Source organism: Danio aesculapii, chromosome 16 (assembly GCF_903798145.1).
Source record: "Danio aesculapii chromosome 16, fDanAes4.1, whole genome shotgun sequence".
Taxonomy (NCBI): Eukaryota; Metazoa; Chordata; class Actinopteri; order Cypriniformes; family Danionidae; genus Danio; species Danio aesculapii.
The window spans coordinates 27,176,738-27,198,464 of NC_079450.1; the positions used below are offsets into that span (position 1 = coordinate 27,176,738).

Below are 21,727 nucleotides of genomic sequence, written 5' to 3' on the forward strand. Positions count from 1 at the left end.
ATGGAAAGTGGCTCTGAATTGACACCTTGTAATTTGCCTTGTTGAAATGCAGCTTGGCCTCATCAGATTATCTCTAGCATGTGCACTCTGACCTGATGAAGGGAAATGAGGAAGTTTGCAGGCTTTGCTGATCAGGGAGTCATCTTGTGTCAGCAGTCATATGGGGATGTGTGAGCGTGACTGTTTTCAGTCTGGAAGTGTATATATAGAATTCTGTTTTAAGCCCCTGGTTGTTGTTTTTTTTAATCGCAGCCAGAGATAATAATAGCATGTTTTAAAATTATCCTGGCCCATATGACAATTGTTAGACTGCAGTAAATTCATTCATGCAGGCGTTCATTCATACACACATGCACACGCACACACACAAGTAGTTCACAAACTTATGCTGTCTCTCTTCCAGGCATCTGTTCTCACTCTCCAATTCTTCTTTTTTTTGGTGTTGTTGTTATTTTTTTAAAGTGAAAATTTCTCTTCAAAACCTTCAAACGTAGCTGAAATATTCATGTTGATTAAACGGTTAAAAGGGGTACTTGAGTTGAGCTGGATGACACTCTCAAGCACTGAGACACTTGAGCAGGTGTTTCCCTGCAGGTGAAGATGCTTTAGCTCTGCAAGCAGCATCAGCGTCAGCGGTTTCTCAAACAGAGCACAGACTCTGTCAGGCTTATACGTGAGTGTCATGATATGTGCGGTTTAGGGGAAACCCAGATATGGCGGCAGCTCAAGGTTCAGGCAGCTCTTTTTGAGCTTTAAAGTTCCTAACCTGAAAACATGGCAGTATCCGGAAATTTTAAAAGTGTCATTTCAAGGCATGGAAAAGTTATTGAAATTGACAGTCTTAAAAGGTCACGGAGAATGAATTATTTCATAGTTTATTAAGTATTTGTTCAGCTAGAGAAGATTGTGTGTGTTCAGTCTCTATAAAAGGATTTTAAAAATGTCATTTACTGATAAAAAAGAATGCTTGTAATGCTAAGTTAGTTTGCTCATGTGGTGTATGTTGATAACAGACAATTGAATGATAACAGGCAGACCACAGGGATTTTTGCTTGCTCATTAATGTTTTATCTTAGAAATTATTATTATTAATAATATTTTAGCAATATTTTATTTATTCTCATGCACTCAAAAAATTACTTTTGCTGCTTGTTCAAACTTCTTATTTAAAATGAGTTGAAACAACACAATTCTTAAGTTTTTTTAACTTGATTGTTTTATGTTGAATCCACTTAAATTAATGAAATTAGTAATGATGCTGAAATTTAAGGTTTTGCCATTACAAGATTAAATTTGCTAAAATGTTTTATGAATATGTTGCTTAACTTTTTTTTTTTACAATGCTCAGCATATACAAGTCCTTCCCTCACAAATCTCTCTTTTAAATTCATATTTTTAATAGGAAGCTATACAATATTATATTTGTGCAAATACATTAGATTAGTCAGTACTGAAGCTTAATCTGGAGCTAATCTAACATAATAACCTAAGATAATGGTCCAAAAACTAGTACACCCACATTTATATGTTATAGAACAATCAAGAGAAGCAAAAAAAAAAAAGAAAGTTTAGTTGAAGTTCTGTAGGTTTGTAGATTTTGCTTGAATTAAATTGTATTATCTTTCAATTTCTAAATATGTTTGGTGACTAAAATATTATTTTAATAAATATATCTGTTTAATGAATCTGTTTTGTTTAATACACCAAAATACATTGCCTATATTCACTGAGAAATGGATACAAATATTCATTTTTATAATGGGGTGTATTTATTTATGCTGAACACTCTATATATTGTTCACATTTTGTTCTTTATTTCTCTTCCAACCGCCTTCAAACTAAATTAAATATATTGATTGAACTCCTCAATTTGGTTTTTAAGTCCTGTTTTTTTTCTTTCACAGAATTTATCACAAGACCCTCATCATCTTCATCACCAGATTTTTCCAGGGGGGGTTTGGATATCAGAACAGACACCTGTCGGATGACATGCACCCTGAGCAGACCATGATCTGAAGGCCCTACCAGGAGGCCACGCACTTTCTTTCTTCCTTCCCTCCTTCCTTTTTTGTCAGTGGAGGAAGACGGGTGAGCCCAGCTGCCTCAGACAGGTGGCAGAGAGAGAGAGAGAGAGAGACTCTCTCACACACACTCATCTTCATACACCAAGACGAACAGCCACTGTTGTGCTCCTATAACTGCCTGGAGAACATTTGACCTCTGACCTCACCACACCCCCAACCTTGCCCTTCCACCCCTGCTCGGCCAATCACAGCAGCCATGGGGAGGAAAAAGATCCAGATTCAGCGAATCACAGACGAGCGTAACAGACAGGTGAGCTCACTGCTTGACTTTCTGTGGTATTGAAACGGTATCGAAAATCATTATTTTTTGAAAGTGTCATATCGAAGTCCAGTATTACGACAACACTATTGAATTTGAGCTTTGAAAACACAATTACTGCTATCTATAATAGTGCCAGTGTATTTCTAAAATTTTGTTTACTATATTATGTCAGATATATAAGAACCTAATTTTTACATTTACATGTGCACAAGTTCAGTCGTGAACAATTAGTTGCTGGCTGCAGTTCACTTAATGGCCACCAGTAGGGCTGCGCAATATATCTTTTCAGCATTTATAATGTAATGTGTGAATCGGCAATAGTCACATCGCAGGTTCTCAAGAGATTTCAAGTTAATTTAAACCATGGACACAAGAGATTATAACGTTTTCTGCTTTAAAAATTTTATTAGAGACAATAATTGTGTTTATATGCTTTTGAATAGAAGAAAAAGTATATAAAATATATAACATTGAAGAAAAATATATAAATTATAAATGTATAAAAAGAAGACACTGTTATTTTATATTTGATTATTACATTTCTAAATCTCAATACTTTTAGAATCCATTAAAAACCATAAAGTGTTGTTTATTTAATTTTTATCCTTGTTCTATTGTTTTCATTTGTGCTTTAAATGATATTATTTTGTGTATTTTTGTATAAGTGAGTTTTTTTTCTAAATAGTTATCTTTTTAAATTTTAATAATATTGCAATATATGTCGCAGAAAAACAAAATATCGCAATGTCAGCTTTTTCAAATATCGTGCAGCCCTAGCCACCGGAGTCACCCAAAAATAATAACAGTGAATTCCCAGTTCCACCCAATTTCAAAGATTTTTATTTTAATTGATGCTGTTGCAATATTTTCATGTGGTATCAAAATTGGTATCGAATATCGATATTTTTGATGGTATCATATTGAAGTCCAGTATTATGACAACAATAGTTTTGTATTTGCAGCTGGAAAGAATCCATTTCAACAGCTTTCTCTAAATCAATTCTCCAAATATTCACAGGAGAAAAGAAAGAGATTATTGGCGTTTAAACTGAAATCCTTCTTATTTCTTGTGACTTTTGTGAGTTGCATCTGAAATGTAGATGTCTTGTACAAGGCAAACAGCGTGAGGCAAAATTAAATCTTGCTCCTCCAGTGCATCAAAGTCATTGCTGTTGATTTATAGTTACGTTAAAGCACTTTCTCCTGTCCCAATTTAATGAAAAGAGACGACTGCAAGTTAACTACTCATAGGATGTCATCCCTAAGGATGTAAACACTGTTGCTTTCAAAACATTACTGTTTGTTTGAGTGCGCTTTTTCATTTTCTGGCAGAGGCAGCAGAATTTTAGTTTTCATTACCTTGCACTTACGCACTGGTCCCTTCAGTATTATTATTAGTTCTATTCAAAAATGTTCAATATGGTTGTTGCCATATTTGTTAATAGCTGATTTTTTTTTTAAATTAATCAGCATCTGACTGTTTTTGATACTTAATTATAATTATGATTTTGTATACTTAATCTAAATGCAATTTTAAACAATTCAAAGGTCAATTAACAAACAGTACATGATAATAGGTCTGCATGATATTGGAAAAAATGAACATTACGATATTTTATTTTTCTGCCGTAAATATTGCGATATTGAGCATCATTTAAGCATATAATAAGCAAATCACAAGCATTGGTAAATACAGTAGTAAAGATACAAATAAATTAAATATTGCGTTGTAGGTTTATGTGAGTCTAGAAGAATTCAGGTACATGAATTAAATTATCAAATGTAAAATAACCCTGTATAGACTTTATTGATCTTTCTTAAAGTTACAAACTTGACCAGTTGTTGATGCCTGAATGCTTAAAACTTGCTTAGTATGCTTACGCCTGCTTATGCTTACAATTTACTAATGTCTTAGCTGGTGTATTTGCATAAAGCAATCTGATTAGCTGACGCATCCATTGATGCTTAAAAAGTTGAGAAATTCCCAACTTCTACAGCGAGCAACGCCGCTGAAGCACTGTCGACGGATCCACAATGCAGTTCGGCAACGCCTGACGTCACCCATTCAAAGTGAATGGGAAGCGTTGATGCTGCCGCTCCGTGTGAATGGGGCGTTACACTCACAGACCTTTAAAATATATGCAAATAATCAAAGTGTAACAAAGACTGGCTCCTGGTCAACTGTAATGCTGACTCCACAATTTAGATTTTGTGATGTGTCTATTGCAAATGCTCACATTGCGATATTGAAGCAGAAACGATATATTATGCAGCCCTACATGACAACATTGAAACCGTCTGATTGTCATTTACATTTTTTTTGTTGTTTACAAAAGATTTAATTATAGCCCAGTATTATCAGTTATTTTTTTTTATCCAACGTAACACATTTCTAAAAAAAACTGGCTGCAAAAAAAAAAGTCGCTGTGGTACTTCGTTGATATTGTCAGTAATATCAGTAGCCCCTTTCACACAGTGATATCGGTAAGTATCCGGAAAATTTCCGGAATGACTTTACCGGTAGATTAAAAAAAAGCACTGTTTACACAGGCAAGGATGTTACGGAATTTTTCCGGAAAAGATTATTTACACATCCATTCCAAAATACAGGTAAATTCTGACATCATTAACCAAAAATGACCTCAAAATGGCTGTGCTTGTATTTGTAAACATTTGACTACATTACAAACTCTGGATGGATAAGTATTGTGAACAACTTCGATGGAAACATATAGAGTAACACTTTCGCATGTCGAAATGTACATAATATGTGTGTGTGCTGGCGCTCACCGGCTGCTTCACGTGCACACGCGATGTGTCAAGCAACTGAAGGAAGCAGAGCATGAGGGTAAACAAACAACGGCTTATCATAAGCATCTTATAGATAATTATTTACACAGTTGGAGAAAGAAGAAACATAGAAACGTTATCTGACTGACATCTAGCAGCTAAATGTGTCTGGAAAAAATTCAAAGGCTTATATCTTCAAAACAGCGCAGATGTGAATGCGTCTGAGTGTTCTGATTGGCTGGAGTAGACGTCTCACGTCACCGCGTTCTAGATGTGAATGAGCTTTTTCTGGCAGTCTTCCTTCTGCGTTCACACAGCGCAGCATTCAGGCAAATTTCCAGTAATGTTACAGCTTCTCCTTCTAGAAAATTGCCAGAATGAATTTACCAGTATTTTCAAAAAGGGCCTGTTCACACATACAGACCTTTCGGGAAAATTGCCGGTCATTTTCCCGAAAGGTCTGTATGTGTGAAAGAGGCTAATGACAGCGTATTTACATATAGTTGTACTTCCGCTGTCTCTGCTCCTTGTGTTCCTATAGATAAATCTGTCATAAAATATAGACTACAAATTTAAGCGGTTTGCTGTGTTGAGATGACTGGCTGAACCTCTCCGCCCCAGTGCATAATCTTGCCCTCCGTGTTCAAGATGGTCGTGAATGTGTGGCAAATGTTTTTGTGGTCACAGTTGTGCTGATAGGTGTAGTGACTCTGACCGGAGCAGGTGTGCAAACTCAACCTTCTCCTGCTTCGCTGTGTCAGCGCGCTCTGTCTCCCTCAGGTGTGCCTGACTAATCACATTTTAACAAAGTTACCGAAAAAAAAGAAGTCTTGTAGTTTGTCTGACCCAGATTAGGCCTCATTTTTGTACTAAATATCACTTTTAATTGAGATTTCTTTCTGAAGATTATCTGGCTTTGCACATCTCGCACCTAATGACCTTCCTGAGATGTAACACGCATTTGAGCAATTAAAGAATTAAAGAGTGTGAGAAAAGGACGTGAACTACTGTCTTTGCAGCATTGAAATCTGCCTTTTAATTACCAAACTCCAGCGCTGAGGCGAGTCTATAGGAACAATGTAGAAGTTCAGAGGTTTCCAGAACTGACAGACGGCAGCAGGTGAGAGTGCGATTTTGAGTCCGCGTGTGCAGTAAAGGTCAGTAGGTAAGCATTCGGCCCTGAGGTTAATTGGATCGAGAGAGGAGCGGAAAGAAGTCGGGTCGCTGCCTCTCAACATTCCTCACAATGATACAGTTGTGTCCTCCTGTTGCCATTGGTTACCTGCGACTTTTCTATTTTCGACAGCAATTATGCTGCTGGTGTTTGTCCTGGTGCTGGTGGTTAAGAGAGAGAGAACATCAGCTCACTGATTGTTGAGGTGGAGAAGATTCTTTCACCTAATAGAAAGGGGCTTTTATATACTGAGGTGCAATCACTGTCTGCTAACGCTGTCAAGCTCTTAAGGTTTGAACAGAAAAAGTAACTTTTTGTTTTTGAGTCGACACTTTTGGTTGGAAAGTGGTAGAACTTTGCCCATCAGGAGTTTTATTTTTTGAGAGAGAGAAGAATTGGCTGATCTCAAGTCAACTGCAAAAAAGTCTTCTAGGACTAGTTGGCCAGGGATTTTAAAACGTCCTGTCTATTTATTCACCCCCATGTGGTTCAAACCTGGATGATTTTCTTCCGTTGAATGCAAAAGGGTGTTTTTCTAAGAGTTTAGCTGGTCTGTCTTTTCATTGCTTTTTGAGGTCTGGAGCTTAGAAGCTGTGAAAACCACACAAAGCCCCATAGAAGTACAATAACAGTGGTCAATATGAATATTTGACTTTGTCTTTAGATGTTTTCCAGCCTCCTTTAAATAAGCATATTTACCTGCGAAGCAGAGTTTTCAGTATTTGCCTCTTCATTCATTAATGTTTACCTTTTTTTCCTGTATGTTTAACAATATTTAAATGTGTGAGGGTTGTTTTGTATTATTGAAAGTAAGATTTGTTTTGGTCTAGAATCATATCTAGTCAAATTAGACTGGTTTGTTTCTTGAGTTTAACTCATAGCTGCCAACTCTCACGCATTCGGCGTGAGAGTCACGCTATTGACAGTATTCACATGCTCATGCTCAAGAAAAATATTTTTTTTCGTTATAATAAAACGGTTTTAATGACTTTTTTCGTTATAAAAAGTCGTTATTTTCGGTGTACAACCGAACCAACACTGGTAAAAGCAATGTAATCAAAATCAAAATGCATGCATGCAGAAAACATACCTGCACGCCTCACGTATCGCTCCTGCTTGATGCTGACGTGCTGCTCCCGTTCCCGCTCTGGGTATGAATCCCAGTTGTAAATGTGCATGCCAAAAAATACGCGCTGCTCACTGAAAGGCTCAATTATCAGTCAGTAACTTTAAAATTAGTCTTTTTAAATTAATGTAAGACCTCAGCAGAAGAATCTGACACAATCAAACTGATTCTTTTGTTTAACTCACTAACTTGGTGACTTTTTATTGTACACATTTCTACACCTCTTTGACAGCAGAACTGTCAAGTAGTCATTGCAAATTTAGTCTTCCAGAGTTGCACAATTACTTGAATAGATTATTAGTTTTAAAAATCCACCTAAAGAAACATACATTGGAACCTATTCCAGACAGCACATCATAGCTTGTGATGTGTGAAAAGTTAGGAAAAAAATCTTTAATCGTAACTGTGATTTTTAGTGCTAAACCACTACTACTGTTCTATAAGTGCCACATTCTGTTTCCATTTCGTACATTGTTATATCAGACTTCAGAATATCATGCAAATATGTTCATGTATATATGTTTCATTCATTGTGTTACGTCAGATAATTATATTTTTATGATTATAATATGTTTTTCAAATATATAGTCTAATTTACATGTGTGTAAAGTTCAAGCAAGAACAATTAATTACTGGCTGCAGTTCACTTGATGGCCACTGGTGTCACCTCATTCATACATTCATTTTCCTCCGGCTAAAGGGTGATGGGCGGGACCTAAAGCCGCTTGAACCCATTGGAGCGAGTGTTTACAAGTGTTGAGTTGCATGAAGAAGCTTCAGATGGAAAGTTTTGTGTTTACCTTATGATTAAAGTTGTCAATCATAAGGTAATCCGCCGGTTCCAGCCTCAAAATGAGCGAGTTTGAGCCACTTGTACATTAAGGTAGCGTTCAGAAAAAACAAAACACCAGCGAAGAAACTCGAACATAAAAACCTCACTGCCAGCTCACTGCGTTTCAGAAGTGTTATTGCAGAGCAAACCAAACAGCACACAGAACTACAAATGCACAGCACCACGCAAGGCATGCTCCGTGGGTCACACCGATCACTCGACACAGAAGTGTAAACCAGGCTTAAGTCCCTTTTTTTATCAAGGTTCGCCACAGCGGAATGAACCGCCAACTGTTCCAGCATATGTTTTATGCAGCAGAGGCCCTGGGAAACACCCATACACTCCCACATTTACACACTAAGGCCAGTTTAGTTTATTCAATTCACCCATACCACATGTCTTTAGACTGTGGGGGAAAACGGAGCACCGGAGGAAACCCACGTGAACACGGGGAGAACATGCAAACTCCACACAAAAATGCCAACTGGCACAGCCGGGACTCAAACCAGCAACCTTCTTGCTTTGAGGAGACTGTGCTAACCACTGAGCCACTATGGTGCCTTCAAGTGTCCCCTAAAAATAAATTCTGAATGCTACCATAGGCTATAAATTTTGCTTTTATGTAATTTAGAATCTTGACATCTTCATTCATGGTAATTAGACATATATGAACAATGATGAGAAAGTTTTTTCCTCACAAAACAAATAAACATCCTTGAAGTTGAGTAGATTTACTTGAGAAACAAAACCACATAAGATGTAGTTTTCAGTTATGCTTCTTTTTCTCTCCGTCTTCTCTGTTGAATTTTCTCTCTCTTTCTCCACAGGTGACCTTCACTAAACGGAAGTTTGGTCTGATGAAGAAAGCCTACGAGCTCAGTGTGTTGTGTGACTGCGAGATTGCCCTCATTATTTTCAATCACTCAAACAAGCTCTTCCAGTATGCCAGCACTGACATGGACAAAGTGCTCCTCAAATACACAGAGTACAATGAGCCACACGAAAGCAGGACCAACGCAGACATCATTGAGGTAACGCAGACATACAAACTCACCATCAACCCTTCCTCTTCCAGGTGCCAGGAAATTTTTTTGTTTGTCTTTTGGTCTCGCTCATCCTTTATTAGTTTGCTCCTTCTCTTCTTCCATTCCTTCTTTCCTGTCTGGTGAACAGTGTTAATTTGGTTGCAGTAGTTCCGTCAATATCCCCATTTGGTCAGAACTAGTTTTCCCTGAGGAGGAGGCCAGGTAAATTTGTGTGTTTTTCCTCACAGAAACCTTGTTAAAATCACAGAGCAAATTACCTGCTGTTTTCCGGCTAACTCTCAAATCCACAGAGAAAGATCTTGTCCAAATTGGAATGTCTGTAATTGTGTTTTATTTTATTTTTTCACAATGCTTCGTCCTCATTTATTTTGACCTTTGTCCAAAACTGTAACTAAATCTAAATGTTTTGTTTCATTAGATGGATTTATACCATGCTAATTTGACCTACAGTTGCAATCAGAATTTTTAAACGCCCTGAATTATTAGCCCCCCTGTTTATTTATTTCCCCAATTTCTGTTTAAACGGAGAGATTTTTTTTCAACACGTTTTTTACATGGTTTTAATAACTAATTTATAATAACTGATTTATTTTATCTTTGTCATGATGACAGTAAATATTTTACTAGATATTTTTCAAGACACTTCTATACAGCTTAAAGTGACATTTAAAGGCTTAATTATGTTAATTAGGGTTACTAGGCAGGTTAGGGTAATTAGGCAAGTTATTGTATAACGATGGTTTGTTCTGTTGACTATCGAAAAACCTAAAGCTTAAAGGGGCTAATAATTTTGTCCATAAAATTGTTTTTTAAAAAATAAAAACTTTTCTATTTCTTCCACGCTGTTGCATGTTAAGGCTAAATGCTAAAATTACGATCTAATGTAAAGTTATAAAGCTTTTATTTTTCCATGTTGTTGCGTGTTAAGGCTAAACGCTTACATGACCATCTAATGTAAAGTTTTAAAGCCTTTATTTCTTCCATGTTGTTGCGTGTTAAGGGGGGATGCACTGGTTCTCGGTAAAAAAAAAAAAAAAACGCGTATCATTCCGTTGTTCTCCCGCGGTTTGGTGCACCTTGTGATCCGTGGTTCAGAATATGCATTATTAATATTGGTTTCTTAATAAAAACAACCTCAACAACTGTCTTTGTATGCTTACGATTACCTTTGCTCATTGCACGTGCGAAGGTCTGTCCAATCACCTCGTAGTTTGTAAATCTGTTGTTGACGTCACGTTTCCTCACGTGTGGGTGTGTGCGTGTGGAGTTCCTGTGTGTTTCAGCATGGCAAGTGAAGAAGATACAGCGCAAAAGTGCAGGTTAGGCCGAATCACAGCGCATTGCCGTCAGTGTTTTAACAAACACTCAATATGCATTAAGACAGACACAACTTAACAAATGCCGTTTTTTGATGTTGTTGCAAAGATTGCCTAGATGAGTGGTCGCTAACAGGTGGATCTAGGTTCATGTCTAGACCCAGAAGTGTCCAATACAGACGCAGACATATAACAGGTCTGTTTCAACATTCCCACTCCTTCTGGGTGTTTTTCTACAGCTGATCACTCGTGCTATTCACTCTGTTTACCCGCTGTTTGCTAAGAACAGTTTTCTTCTTGACAGACTGTTCCCACTGAATTAAGACAAGAAAGAAGAGCCTAACGCTCTCGCTTTGCTTAAGTTTCATTCACTACGATGGTGCCAAGTAAAATGAAGCTCTCTGGAATCATAATAAAATCATACAGAAATAATAAATAAAAATGCGTTGTTGCTTTGGTAATGCAAGCAGAAGTAATCAATACTTTAAATTAGCTCATATATTAAGACGTGTTGACAATTATTATCTGCATAATTGGTTGAAAATGTCAAGATGTAAAATAGGAAAAGAAAAATGTAAGCTTTTTCATTCATTCATTCATTCACTTATTCATTCATTCATTCATTTTCTTTTCGGCTTAATCCCTTTATTAGCCCAGGAAGAACATGCAAACTCCACACAGAAACGCCAACTGACCCAACAGAGGCTAATTTAAGCTTTTTTTTCTTAAGCAATTTATTTGAACATACAATTTTCAAAATGCCCTACTTTTATTTATTTAATGCGAGAACATGCAAATCTACAGTCATATCTGTGAAGCTGTTGCATTGTCAGGTGTTTGTTACCCAATAAATTAGTTTATTGTTCTTTGAATTGTTATGTAATTGTAATTGTTGTATGTAAGCATAGCACAAACCCTAAAAACCGTGATACATACATACCGTGAGCAGATTGAACCGTTGCACCCCTAGTGTAGGTAAAGCTATAAAGCTTTTATTTCTTCTATGTTGTTGAGTGTTAAGGCTAAATGCTAAAAGTACTGTCTAATGTAAGGTTTAAAACCTTTACTGCTCTTATCTGATTAATCGATTGATTTCAGTGGTAGATTAATCGATTATGATAGCTGCAGCCCTAGATGTGACTATTGCGAATGTCCACATTGTGATATCAATGCTGAAACGATATATTGGGAAGCCCTATTTATGTGTATATCTAGGAATGAATTGCAATGGTGACCAAAAAAACTACTTTCAGTGTAAATCAACAAAACTTCAAGTAGATAATTTTTTTCATTTTGCATAGCTAAACACGCACCCATAAGGAGATGGAGTGCATGTGTGGGAGTAAAAGAGTGTGTGTGCCCGTCTAGAGAGCATGAAGGGTGGTTTCAGAGGCCTGTGGGTCTCTATACGCTGCTGGCGAGCTGCCTGGACGATGGTGGGACAGGAGAGGTAGGGACAGCTGCACCCTCTACCACCTCCTGCCTTTGGCCAGAGAGGAAAAAGTGGCTTACACACAAACACACACACGGTGCCCATCCGGCGTCCGACCCATCCAACACAAGATGGCGACTGTGTGTGTGTGTGTGTGTGTGTGTGGCATGTTGTTGATCTGGGGCGTGTAATGTTAACATGGAAGGAACTATGGCAATGGAAGTTACTGGAATATTTATTGATATAAATGGATCGTTCACTCAACAATAAAGTAATATTTAATTGGTCCTCCCTCATGGTTGTTTCATAGCTGTGTACTGTTGTTATTTTTTTTATTTTCATGCACTTCTATGCCCGTATTGTGTTGCATCAAGTGGTTAATTACGAAGAAAGCACTTAAACGAATCATTTGTAGTCAAATTAGACTGGTCTGTTTGTTGAGTTTAACTAATGCCGAATTCAGATTGCATGATTTTTAAAGCAGTCATGGATGTTTTCACACTGCATGACTATCTGGGGTAGCGTTTCATCACTGCTGTGTTTATACTGCAAGATGGATCAGCGACAGGGTGTTTAACACTGCATGACTTTACAATAGGAAGAATCGCCGACAACTTTGTTTCTCGGTTTGCAAAATACGTCACACAACCAAACACACGCAAGAAGTGACATGGAAACAATGTAAGGTCACGTAGTATATCTTTAGCTATTAACTACATAATGAGAAAGATGACTTTAGTGGGGTATAAAATGTACTTATTTTGCTCACCTAGCTTTTGAAGGGAATCAGTAATTTCTCCTCAACTTTTTTCTTTTCGACCCAGTTGGGATATTGCTCAGATGATACGTCAAACAGACATGTGTGCTTTTTTTGAGTCCAAATGGAGCGAAAAGAAGCCCTTTTAACCTCTCGCCCAACCTCCTGCTGGCCTGCAGATACTCATACTAGTGGATGCTCCTCTCTCATTGGCAGGGCGTAACCCCGGTGTCCTGGCCAAAGTCTCTCAATTGGCCCTTATTGTCAAGGCCTCTAAATGATCCCCATCCACCGAATTGCGAATTGGTAGCTGGTGTATGGTGAGCGCACTGGCGCCATTGTCCTGTGGCAGCCGACGCATCATCCAAGTGGATGCTGCACACTGGTGGTGGTGTGGAGAGACCCCCTCATGATTGAGAAGTGCTTTGGGTGTATGGCCAAGCACAATAAAATGTGCTGTATAAATACACATTGCATTACATTACATTGGCTGTAGGTAATCATCGATGTTGTTTTCAGTCAGAACACATTTCACACGGCATGATTTGAATAGCCAACAGGTCCAGATATTTAGCATGCCAAATATCTCACGGGCCTCGGCAACTCATCGGCAGTTCTCTCAGATTGCATCTTTGATGGTTCACACTGTGTGATTGTTACTTATGTGAACGAGGACCAATTTACCTGTGATTTTGGGCATTTGTCAGCGATTTCTCAAAATCTGTTGGTGAGTCAAAATCGAGGCTAAAATCATGCAGTCTGAACTCTGCATAACTGACTCAATGATTTGGTTACTTTGTTTTTTGAGTTAATTACTCATTAAAAGACATGATTATCAGTGAACAGCAACTTAAATTAGTCTTATTACTCAGAAGAGTTGACGAGTATCTCAGATAATTGTAATGATTCTTGAGTTTAACTGAATAGCACATATCAGTGAATAAAGTTGAGTAAAATTAATCCTAAAACCTCATCAAAAGAATCTTGCATCAACTTTTTGTTGTTTTGTTTTGATACTCATTGACTCTGATTTATGCACTTGTCGTCACTCTAAAGTCAACTGGTGCAAAAAAATAACATCAAAAATTATTTGGTTTCTTTGGTTTTTGAGTTAATTACTCATTAACAGGGATGATTATCAATGAATAACAACTTTAAATTCGTGATTATTACTCGCATAGAACTACATAAGAGTCGACGAGTATCACAGATAATTGAAATGCTTGTTGAGTTTAACTAAATACGATTATCAGTAAATAAAGTTGAATAAAATTAATCATAAAACCTCCGCAAAGGAATCCCGTATCAACTTTTTGTTGTTTTGTTTTGGTACTCATTGACTCTGATTGATGCACTTGGCACTATGAAGTCAACTGTTGCAAAAAATAATTTAGTTTCTTTGCTTCTCTCAAGTTCAGCTCGCTTGAAGGGAACATTTTTATTGAATAACCTAAATTTTACTCACTTTTACTCTCAAAACTGTAACGTGACCTTGCCAGAAGCAGAGTTGAAAAAAGTATTTCAGATTACTTGACTGTTTTCATTCTTGAGTTTAACTAACCGACTAAATATTTGGTTATTTTAATTCACCAGTGGAAGATGATCATTTAATAACCCAAATGTGAATCTGTTACTCACATAAAAGCTTATCCAACATAATCAAAGAGCCTTAGCAGAAGAGTTGAAGTGTGTTGCAGATAATTCAAATGGTTTGGACTCAACAGATTCAACGACTTGTCACTATAAACTATGAATGAACAGTAAACAAATGACAGCATATGTGTTGAACCAACATGATGGTGGGTGAAAAATGACAGAAGTGCCATTTAGAGTGAACTATTTATTTGAAACTTGAAGTGTGTGTGTGTGTGTTTAGAGGAAAGTGAAGCATTTTTTGTTACGTTTGTCGAGATTAAAGGGTAATTTCCGTGCAGTTTAAAATGCACTCAAGACAGAGTGAACACTTGAAGTTGAGTGTTTGATGGTGAGAAACTGATGTGTGTGTTTTTTGCAGAAGCCCCCAATGGTACAGGCGCATGTTTCCTGTTGGGTGCAGCTGCAGAAATCTCTTAAGTGTGTGTGTGTGTGTGTGTGTGTGTGTGTGTGTGTGTGTGTGTGTGTGTGTGTGTGTGTGTGTGTGTGTGTGTGTTTGTGTGTGTGTGTGTGTGTGTGTGTGTGTGTGTGTGTGTGTGTACTGTGGTGAGGGCGTTGTGCCGCTGTGGGCCACATCAGCTTAAGCCTGACTGGGCGGCTTTGTGTGTGAGTGTGTGTGTGTGTAAAGGCTGAAGGCTGTCTCATGTAATATTGAGAAGCAGCGTGACAGTAGAGGCAGACCTGGTGCTGAGTTCCCAGCGTTTGGCCTGATAAGAGATGTCTTTGGGGCCAGTAACGTTCAGAAGGCCTTTTAATACACACACACACACACACACACACCACACGCATCTTTTCTGTTCTATCAGGTTATTTAACTGTCAAAGACCAAGAAGAGACAATTCGACAAAGTGAGGTACCGATGACTGCTAACGTTCACCCAGAGAAAAGCCCTCATTCACCCTACAGCTCACTGTACACACACACACACACAGGCGCGCGCATTCAGGCAGACATGCTTTCACACTGATGCATGACTGAACAGACGCATATGTACGCACACAGCCTCTCTTCTTCTCTTTTCGCTGTATCTCTCTTTCTCTTGCTCTCATCTCTTTGCTTGCCTCGTGTTGCACGTGCCTTGTGTGTGTGTGTGTGTGTGTGATTGTATGGGGGCTGCCTGCTTCTTCTGCCAGAGCTTGTTAATCTGCTTGACTGCAGATCCCAATCAGGAGAGAGACAGAGAGAGGGAGAAAGAGACACAGAGAGAGGGAGGGGAAACGAAAGAGACGGAGAGATGAAGAGTGGGTGTTTAAGGATGAAGATCCTGTAGATATCATTTGGGATTGAAAGGAGGTGGTGAGAAGAAAAACACAAGGCTTTGCCCTTTTTCATAAGCAAGCTCGGATCAAGAGGCCGTGGGGACGTCAAGAACATCAAATAAATGAAAAATAGTTTTTTTTTATCAATTATTAATGCGATTCATTTATGCTAAGTGTTCTGATGAAAAATGTAACACAATTTCATCAAAATCTAATCACTTTTCAGCTTCAAAAACTTGTATTTTTTGGCAAAATTAATAACATTAAAGGGAAGGTTCACTCAAAAATGAGAATTATGTTGATTATTTAGGCCCAGTCCCAGTTCTACCCCTTAGCCCTTCCCCTTGTCCCAATTCTCTTTAGCTTGAAGATGTAGGGCTAAGTGGAAGGGCTAGATAGCACTTTTTGAGGACCACTCGAAACCAAGGGGTACAGAAATTTCCCATAATACACCAGCTACAACGGTAGCATGGCTGCACACGGAAGTCAAGAGATGCACAAATTAGTATTTAGTATTAGTATTGTCATTATTACGAAGTTTTACTACAAACAAGCATGTGTTTTAATACACTCATAACAGCGCTCGTGTTTTACCATCACGCTTTAAAAAAAGCGCTAAAATAAAAATCAATCAATTTCGCTGTCTATAACCCATAATAATAACCCCTGAATAGTAGTCCCACAACATTCTGACACTCAATGACACTTAAATTCCCTGTCAGAAAAGTTAAATGGCTGGGAATGAGCTTTTTACAGTGTCTGCTATAATGTTAATGTTGTTTTTGTGTGTTTACATTGACGCATATGGCCAGGGTGTAAATGCACAGTACAGTTACGAGCTTATTGCTAGAATATATCGTTATGATAACATGAAATTGTTGCCTTCAGTGATTTCCTGAAGATAAATACCAAAAAATAATGCATCTGTAATAACTACAGCAGTCGCGATCGTCTGATCTCATATGAAGCAAGAGATTGTGATGACGTGTGCAGGTGCTGTAGTGTTGTCCCATTTCTTAGGGGTAAAATTTGAAGCCCTTCCCCTTCACACTCTGTTTCAAGGGCGAAGGGGTAGGGGTACAAAAATAGAGTTGGGATTGAACCTTACTAAAAAAAGCACTCATAAATTAGGCCGTATGACACTTAGTAAAGTTTACAAAAATGCATGAAATGCAGATTTAGGAGGTGATAGATTTATTTTTTGTGAATAGAGCGTTAATTTTCGGTGTTATATTCATGCATTTTTTTCCGTTTTTTTATGACAGTCGAGGATCAGACAAAAAAAAGCTGAACTGTAAGCTGTATTTAATTAATATTTCTCTTTTTATCTCTTTAACTGCCTGCTCTACCAAATAGTTGACCATAATTTGCCTGTTTTAAATAATGACTGTTAAAGTCATTTAAAGAATGACTGTTTTTAATAATGGTTTACACGCACAGCATTGTTGGTTCACAAAAAATCTAACAAACATAATCCTGTTGCACAAGAAAACATGTTAAAAGAGAATCTGAAATATATTATGGCACGCTTCAAAAAATAAAGATCATTAAGTATTCAAAAATAATTTATTTTGATTATGTTTTTAAATAAATTGTTCTTACACTTCATATTTTCATAGTATATGTGTTAATTCTGGTACTTTTACCATAAACAGACATATCTTCATTTGGTAGAGGTTGATATTTAAAAAATTATGGGATGTGTTGGAAAAAAATATGCATAGAGTATGTTAACTATCAACATTAGAATTTGAGTGTGTGTGTGCGTGCGTGTGTGTGTGTGTGTGTATATATATATATATATATAAGCCTTTTACCTAAGGTGAAAGTTGATTACCATATTGAGCTGGACGGTAATATTGTTTTTTCTCTCCAATAATACCAACACTAGTGAAAAATAAAAATCCTTCATCCTGACTTTGAGATCACAGCATGTACTAATGTGCTAATGAACAGTGCTTTCTTTTAAAAAGTGAAATATTGTTTTAAATATTAACCAATTAAACTAAAACGATGAAATGTAGTCAGTTAAGTAAATTCATTTAAAAAGTTGTACTTAATTAAAGTTTAAAGTCAAGTAATTATTCAAGCAAACCATAATTACAGAACAAATTAACAACACAATCTTACAGAGTTTATTTAATTTACACAACAGACAGTGGCAGGTATAATAAGCTTTTATTTAACCTGCCTTATTTTTTCTTTTATCTGTTTACATGCAGTTAAAGGCATGCTTTATCACAAATTAAAATTGTCATCATTTACTCACCTTCAAGTTCTAAGTCCAAACCTGTATGAGTTTCACAAAAAAACAGAAGATGATATTTTGAAGATACAAAGCAAAGATTTGACTGCAACTATTGACTTTTATAGTAGGGATAAAAATACTGTAGAACAGTGGTCCCCAAGCTTTTTATCAGCGCAGTCTGCCCAACACTTGACAATTTTACCAGGGTAGGGTGTGTGTAGGAGTGGTGTTTCGTAGGTTGCTAGGCGACCATAAACTTTCTCAGATGATGACAAGCTGACAAGACATTGCTGTCACTCTGATACTTATTTATGGAGAAAATTACAAAGCACTGCAGTGTTTGGGTGTTCTGTGTTTGTTTGAGATAATTAGTCTACCGAAATGTGTATATTCTATAGACATTTTTCTTGGCTGCTGCATGGAGGGCCAATGTTTAGAACTTCCGTTTACAATAGGTAACTTGCGATCCAAAAATGGGTTTCAATAGCGGTTTGAGTGGATTACGTAGTGTTTTTGTGGCACACGACTTTAAAAGGTGTGTGTTGAAGCCGTTATAATCTGTCAGATGTGGTTCAAGCGTGAGAGAAAAATGTTCTCCTAGTTCACGTGTCTGCCATCAGAAATCGTGTGAGTGCGTGCGTGCGTGCGTGTTTCCGACCTGTCAGCTGTTAGTTCAGCGGCTCTTCAATGCGTGCACACAAACACACACATGCGCACGCAATATTTCACTGCATTATAGAGTAAACCAGATTATGGCATGAAACTTAACAGGTATTTAAATCATGCAATTTACAAAAATGACCAATAAAAGTCTGTTACTGATACTTTGCTGGCTGATTTGCGTGTTGATTCTAATCAGGATAAAGCATAATGAATAATTTTGCGTTCTAAGAAAAAGGTCTATACAAGCTGAAGCTGACCAGTCAGTTCTTGTCACGTGACTCGAACAGATTCAATTGGGTGCGTCTGGAAGGTGTGAGCGCATCACCTCCATTGAAAATAACAAAATAGCATGAACTAGAAAAGACGTGACATGTGAACGGCCCCTAAAAGGCCGCAAAAATTTCAGCAGTTGCTCTTCTTCAACACACATGGTGGATTCACCTGATTTGTTGACGAATGGGTTGCGGATCCATTCCTTAGCAGTTCGCAGGATCTTCACTGGCTCTTTTCCCCACAAAGAAACTTTCCAAAGACGACTGTTTCTGTTACTCATTTTGCTGCTTGTCAGTTAAATTTTGACACTTAAGTGACCGAGATGTAAGTGAGAGAATAGAGTCGTTTTTCAAAATAAAAGATTTTTCAAAATAAAAGATTGTTCGGGCTCCGATAATAAATAAAATGGAAATAATTAATGATTTCTTGTGTGGCCCGGTACCAATTTATCCACGGACCAGTACAGGTCCATGGCTTGGTAGTTGAGGACCACTGCTGTAGAAACAGTGGTTGAATGTAATCAAATGTTTGGTGAACAACAGTCCTCAAAATATCTTCTTTTACCAAAAAGAAATGGAGATATGGAAAAAGCTGAATATGTGAGTAAACAAACACATTTTCATTTTTTTTAGTGAACCAACCCTTTAAGATAAGCCTGCTATTTTTACATTGACCCATTATCAGCCTGGCATTTGGACCACATCTATGAGCATTCAATGTCACATGTCCATCGTTACAGGAAGAATGTGAATTCAGTTTGACTATCAATTTGATACAAGAACCAGAATGTTTGTCAAGTGAAACCAGCGGCACATTTAACTGTCACCATCGCAGTTATATTATCGAGATAAAATGACTGTGAACTCTTAACCTCTGTCTGTTAGAGTTGAGAAATGTGTGTGTGCTGGACATCAGCTAAGCCCTCTTCGATATTGAGATGATGTACTCCAGCTTATTCTCAGATCCGCCTCCACAGTGGACTGAGCCGTGGGCTATCATCCCAGATCAGCTGCTAAAATCACTCCATTAGCCTCATGTATGAGTTATGGTCCAACTCGTCTGATAATGGCAGACACGCTGCCTTTAAAGGAGGAATAGGGACGCGGGGATGAGGAGGAGTGGAGGGTTCAGATGGGCCACTAATCTGTCAGATGGGTGTATCTGGATGCTATCGTGTGTGTAAGCTGGCAGGCTGTGGTGAAGCCGAGGCTTTAAGCGTGCTCTCAAGGGATGGCCGGGGGCTTGCAGCCTTCGCCGCTTTACACGCTGCAAATGGAAGGTGACATTACATTCTGCCTGTGTTGGACATCAGCACGCACTTCTGTACACTCCAGAGAGGAAGTTAGGGGTATTTCACAGTGCTGTAAACTGGCGCTAATTTTCAGATTTGGGTTCAGTTTTCATGGTTTTGGATTAGTTTTGATTAGGGCTGCACAATATATTGTTTCAGTATCGATATCGCAATGTGCGCATCCGCAATAGTCACATCACAAAAAGATGCAATGTTAAGTCTGAATCATATTTGATCAGAAGCTACGGAATTGTATTTAATCTCTGAATTTATATTGAATTTAAATGATTTATGCAAAAAAAATCTTACTTAGAATTGTTGTCTTGTTTTTCGTCTTAATAGCTATATTTCAAAGCAAAAACAAGATTATTTTACTTAACCCACTGGCAGATGATTTAGCTTGTTCTAAGGAATAACTCTTAATTTTCACCTATTTTTTTCTGACGGTGAAAACTAAACATTTTCACTTGCTCTAAGAATGTCTTTGACAGTAGTTTTTCACTGTGCTGACGGTTTATGTGCATCATATTCGTTGTTCTGTTAGTGTAAGTAAGTATTTGGCTCTCAACACAGCGCTTGCTCTGTTCTAAAAATGTATCGCGATTCATTTCGGCATTTCTACCGGTTTGATCTTCACATATTTGAATCGATTTTCAACCAGCTCACTGTGAATCATTACATCCCTATTAAATACAGATTATCATTAGAAAAAAGGCATCTGTAAGCATAAAAAGTACAAACGTTTAAAAAAAAAAGTTGTTTATTTTCTTTATTCACAGATTAATATCAATCTGAATCTAAGATTAAATCTTGATATTGCAAAAAGATTATCGGTGATGAATCCATGAAATTACGGGTCTACCTGAAAATCATAAGCATAACAATTTTATTATGATTTAACAACTAATCATCTTGGTCTAACCAGTATTTTTTGACTACTTTTTGTTTTTAATGGATTCACAAAATATTCAAAATAGAATTCACTTGTGTTTTTTGATCGCACATTTCTTTATTTCAATGTAATTTCTTCCTTATTGTGACAAATATACAAGTACACTGAAAAAATAATTCAGAGATGATTTATTAGATTTACTACATTTTTAAAGTTGTTGTAAACAATTCATTTTGGTTTAATTTAAATAAACAAGATAAGTTAAACATTACTATATTTGTTTGTTTAAATTCAACACATAAATTGTTTGCAACAAGTTTGCAGACATCATTATTTTCAGTTTATATCAAACAGTTTTTCAGAAAACACAAAAAAAAATGTAAGACTTGGCACTTAATTTTGTTGATTTTGCTATCGCTGGGTCTCTTGTGAGTGACAGTTATCCTGTCCTCAAGCCAAGGGGGGTCCTAGAAAAGCAAAGGAAATTACATTGAACAGGGCACATCATAAATTTAATAAAATGTGCATAAATAAATCATTTATAATAATAATAATAATAATAATAATAATAATAATAATAGTAATGCAGTATTCCAAAGAAATGTAAAAAATCGTATTTCATGGTGACT

At 37.2% G+C, this 21,727-nt stretch overlaps 1 protein-coding gene across 12 annotated transcripts in view; it reads left to right on the forward strand.

Annotated features, from left to right (window-relative positions):
* The window catches only part of mef2d (myocyte enhancer factor 2d), a 120,910-nt gene that overhangs the window by 42,542 nt on the left and 56,641 nt on the right, over positions 1-21,727 (forward strand). For all 12 annotated transcript variants that reach the window (XM_056475366.1, XM_056475372.1, XM_056475364.1 and 9 more), the window contains exons 2-3: positions 1,905-2,334; positions 9,096-9,299. In XM_056475366.1, the coding sequence (XP_056331341.1) occupies positions 2,281-2,334; positions 9,096-9,299 (258 nt within the window). In that variant the 5' untranslated portion in view covers positions 1,905-2,280. The remainder of the gene's footprint in view (positions 1-1,904; positions 2,335-9,095; positions 9,300-21,727) is intronic.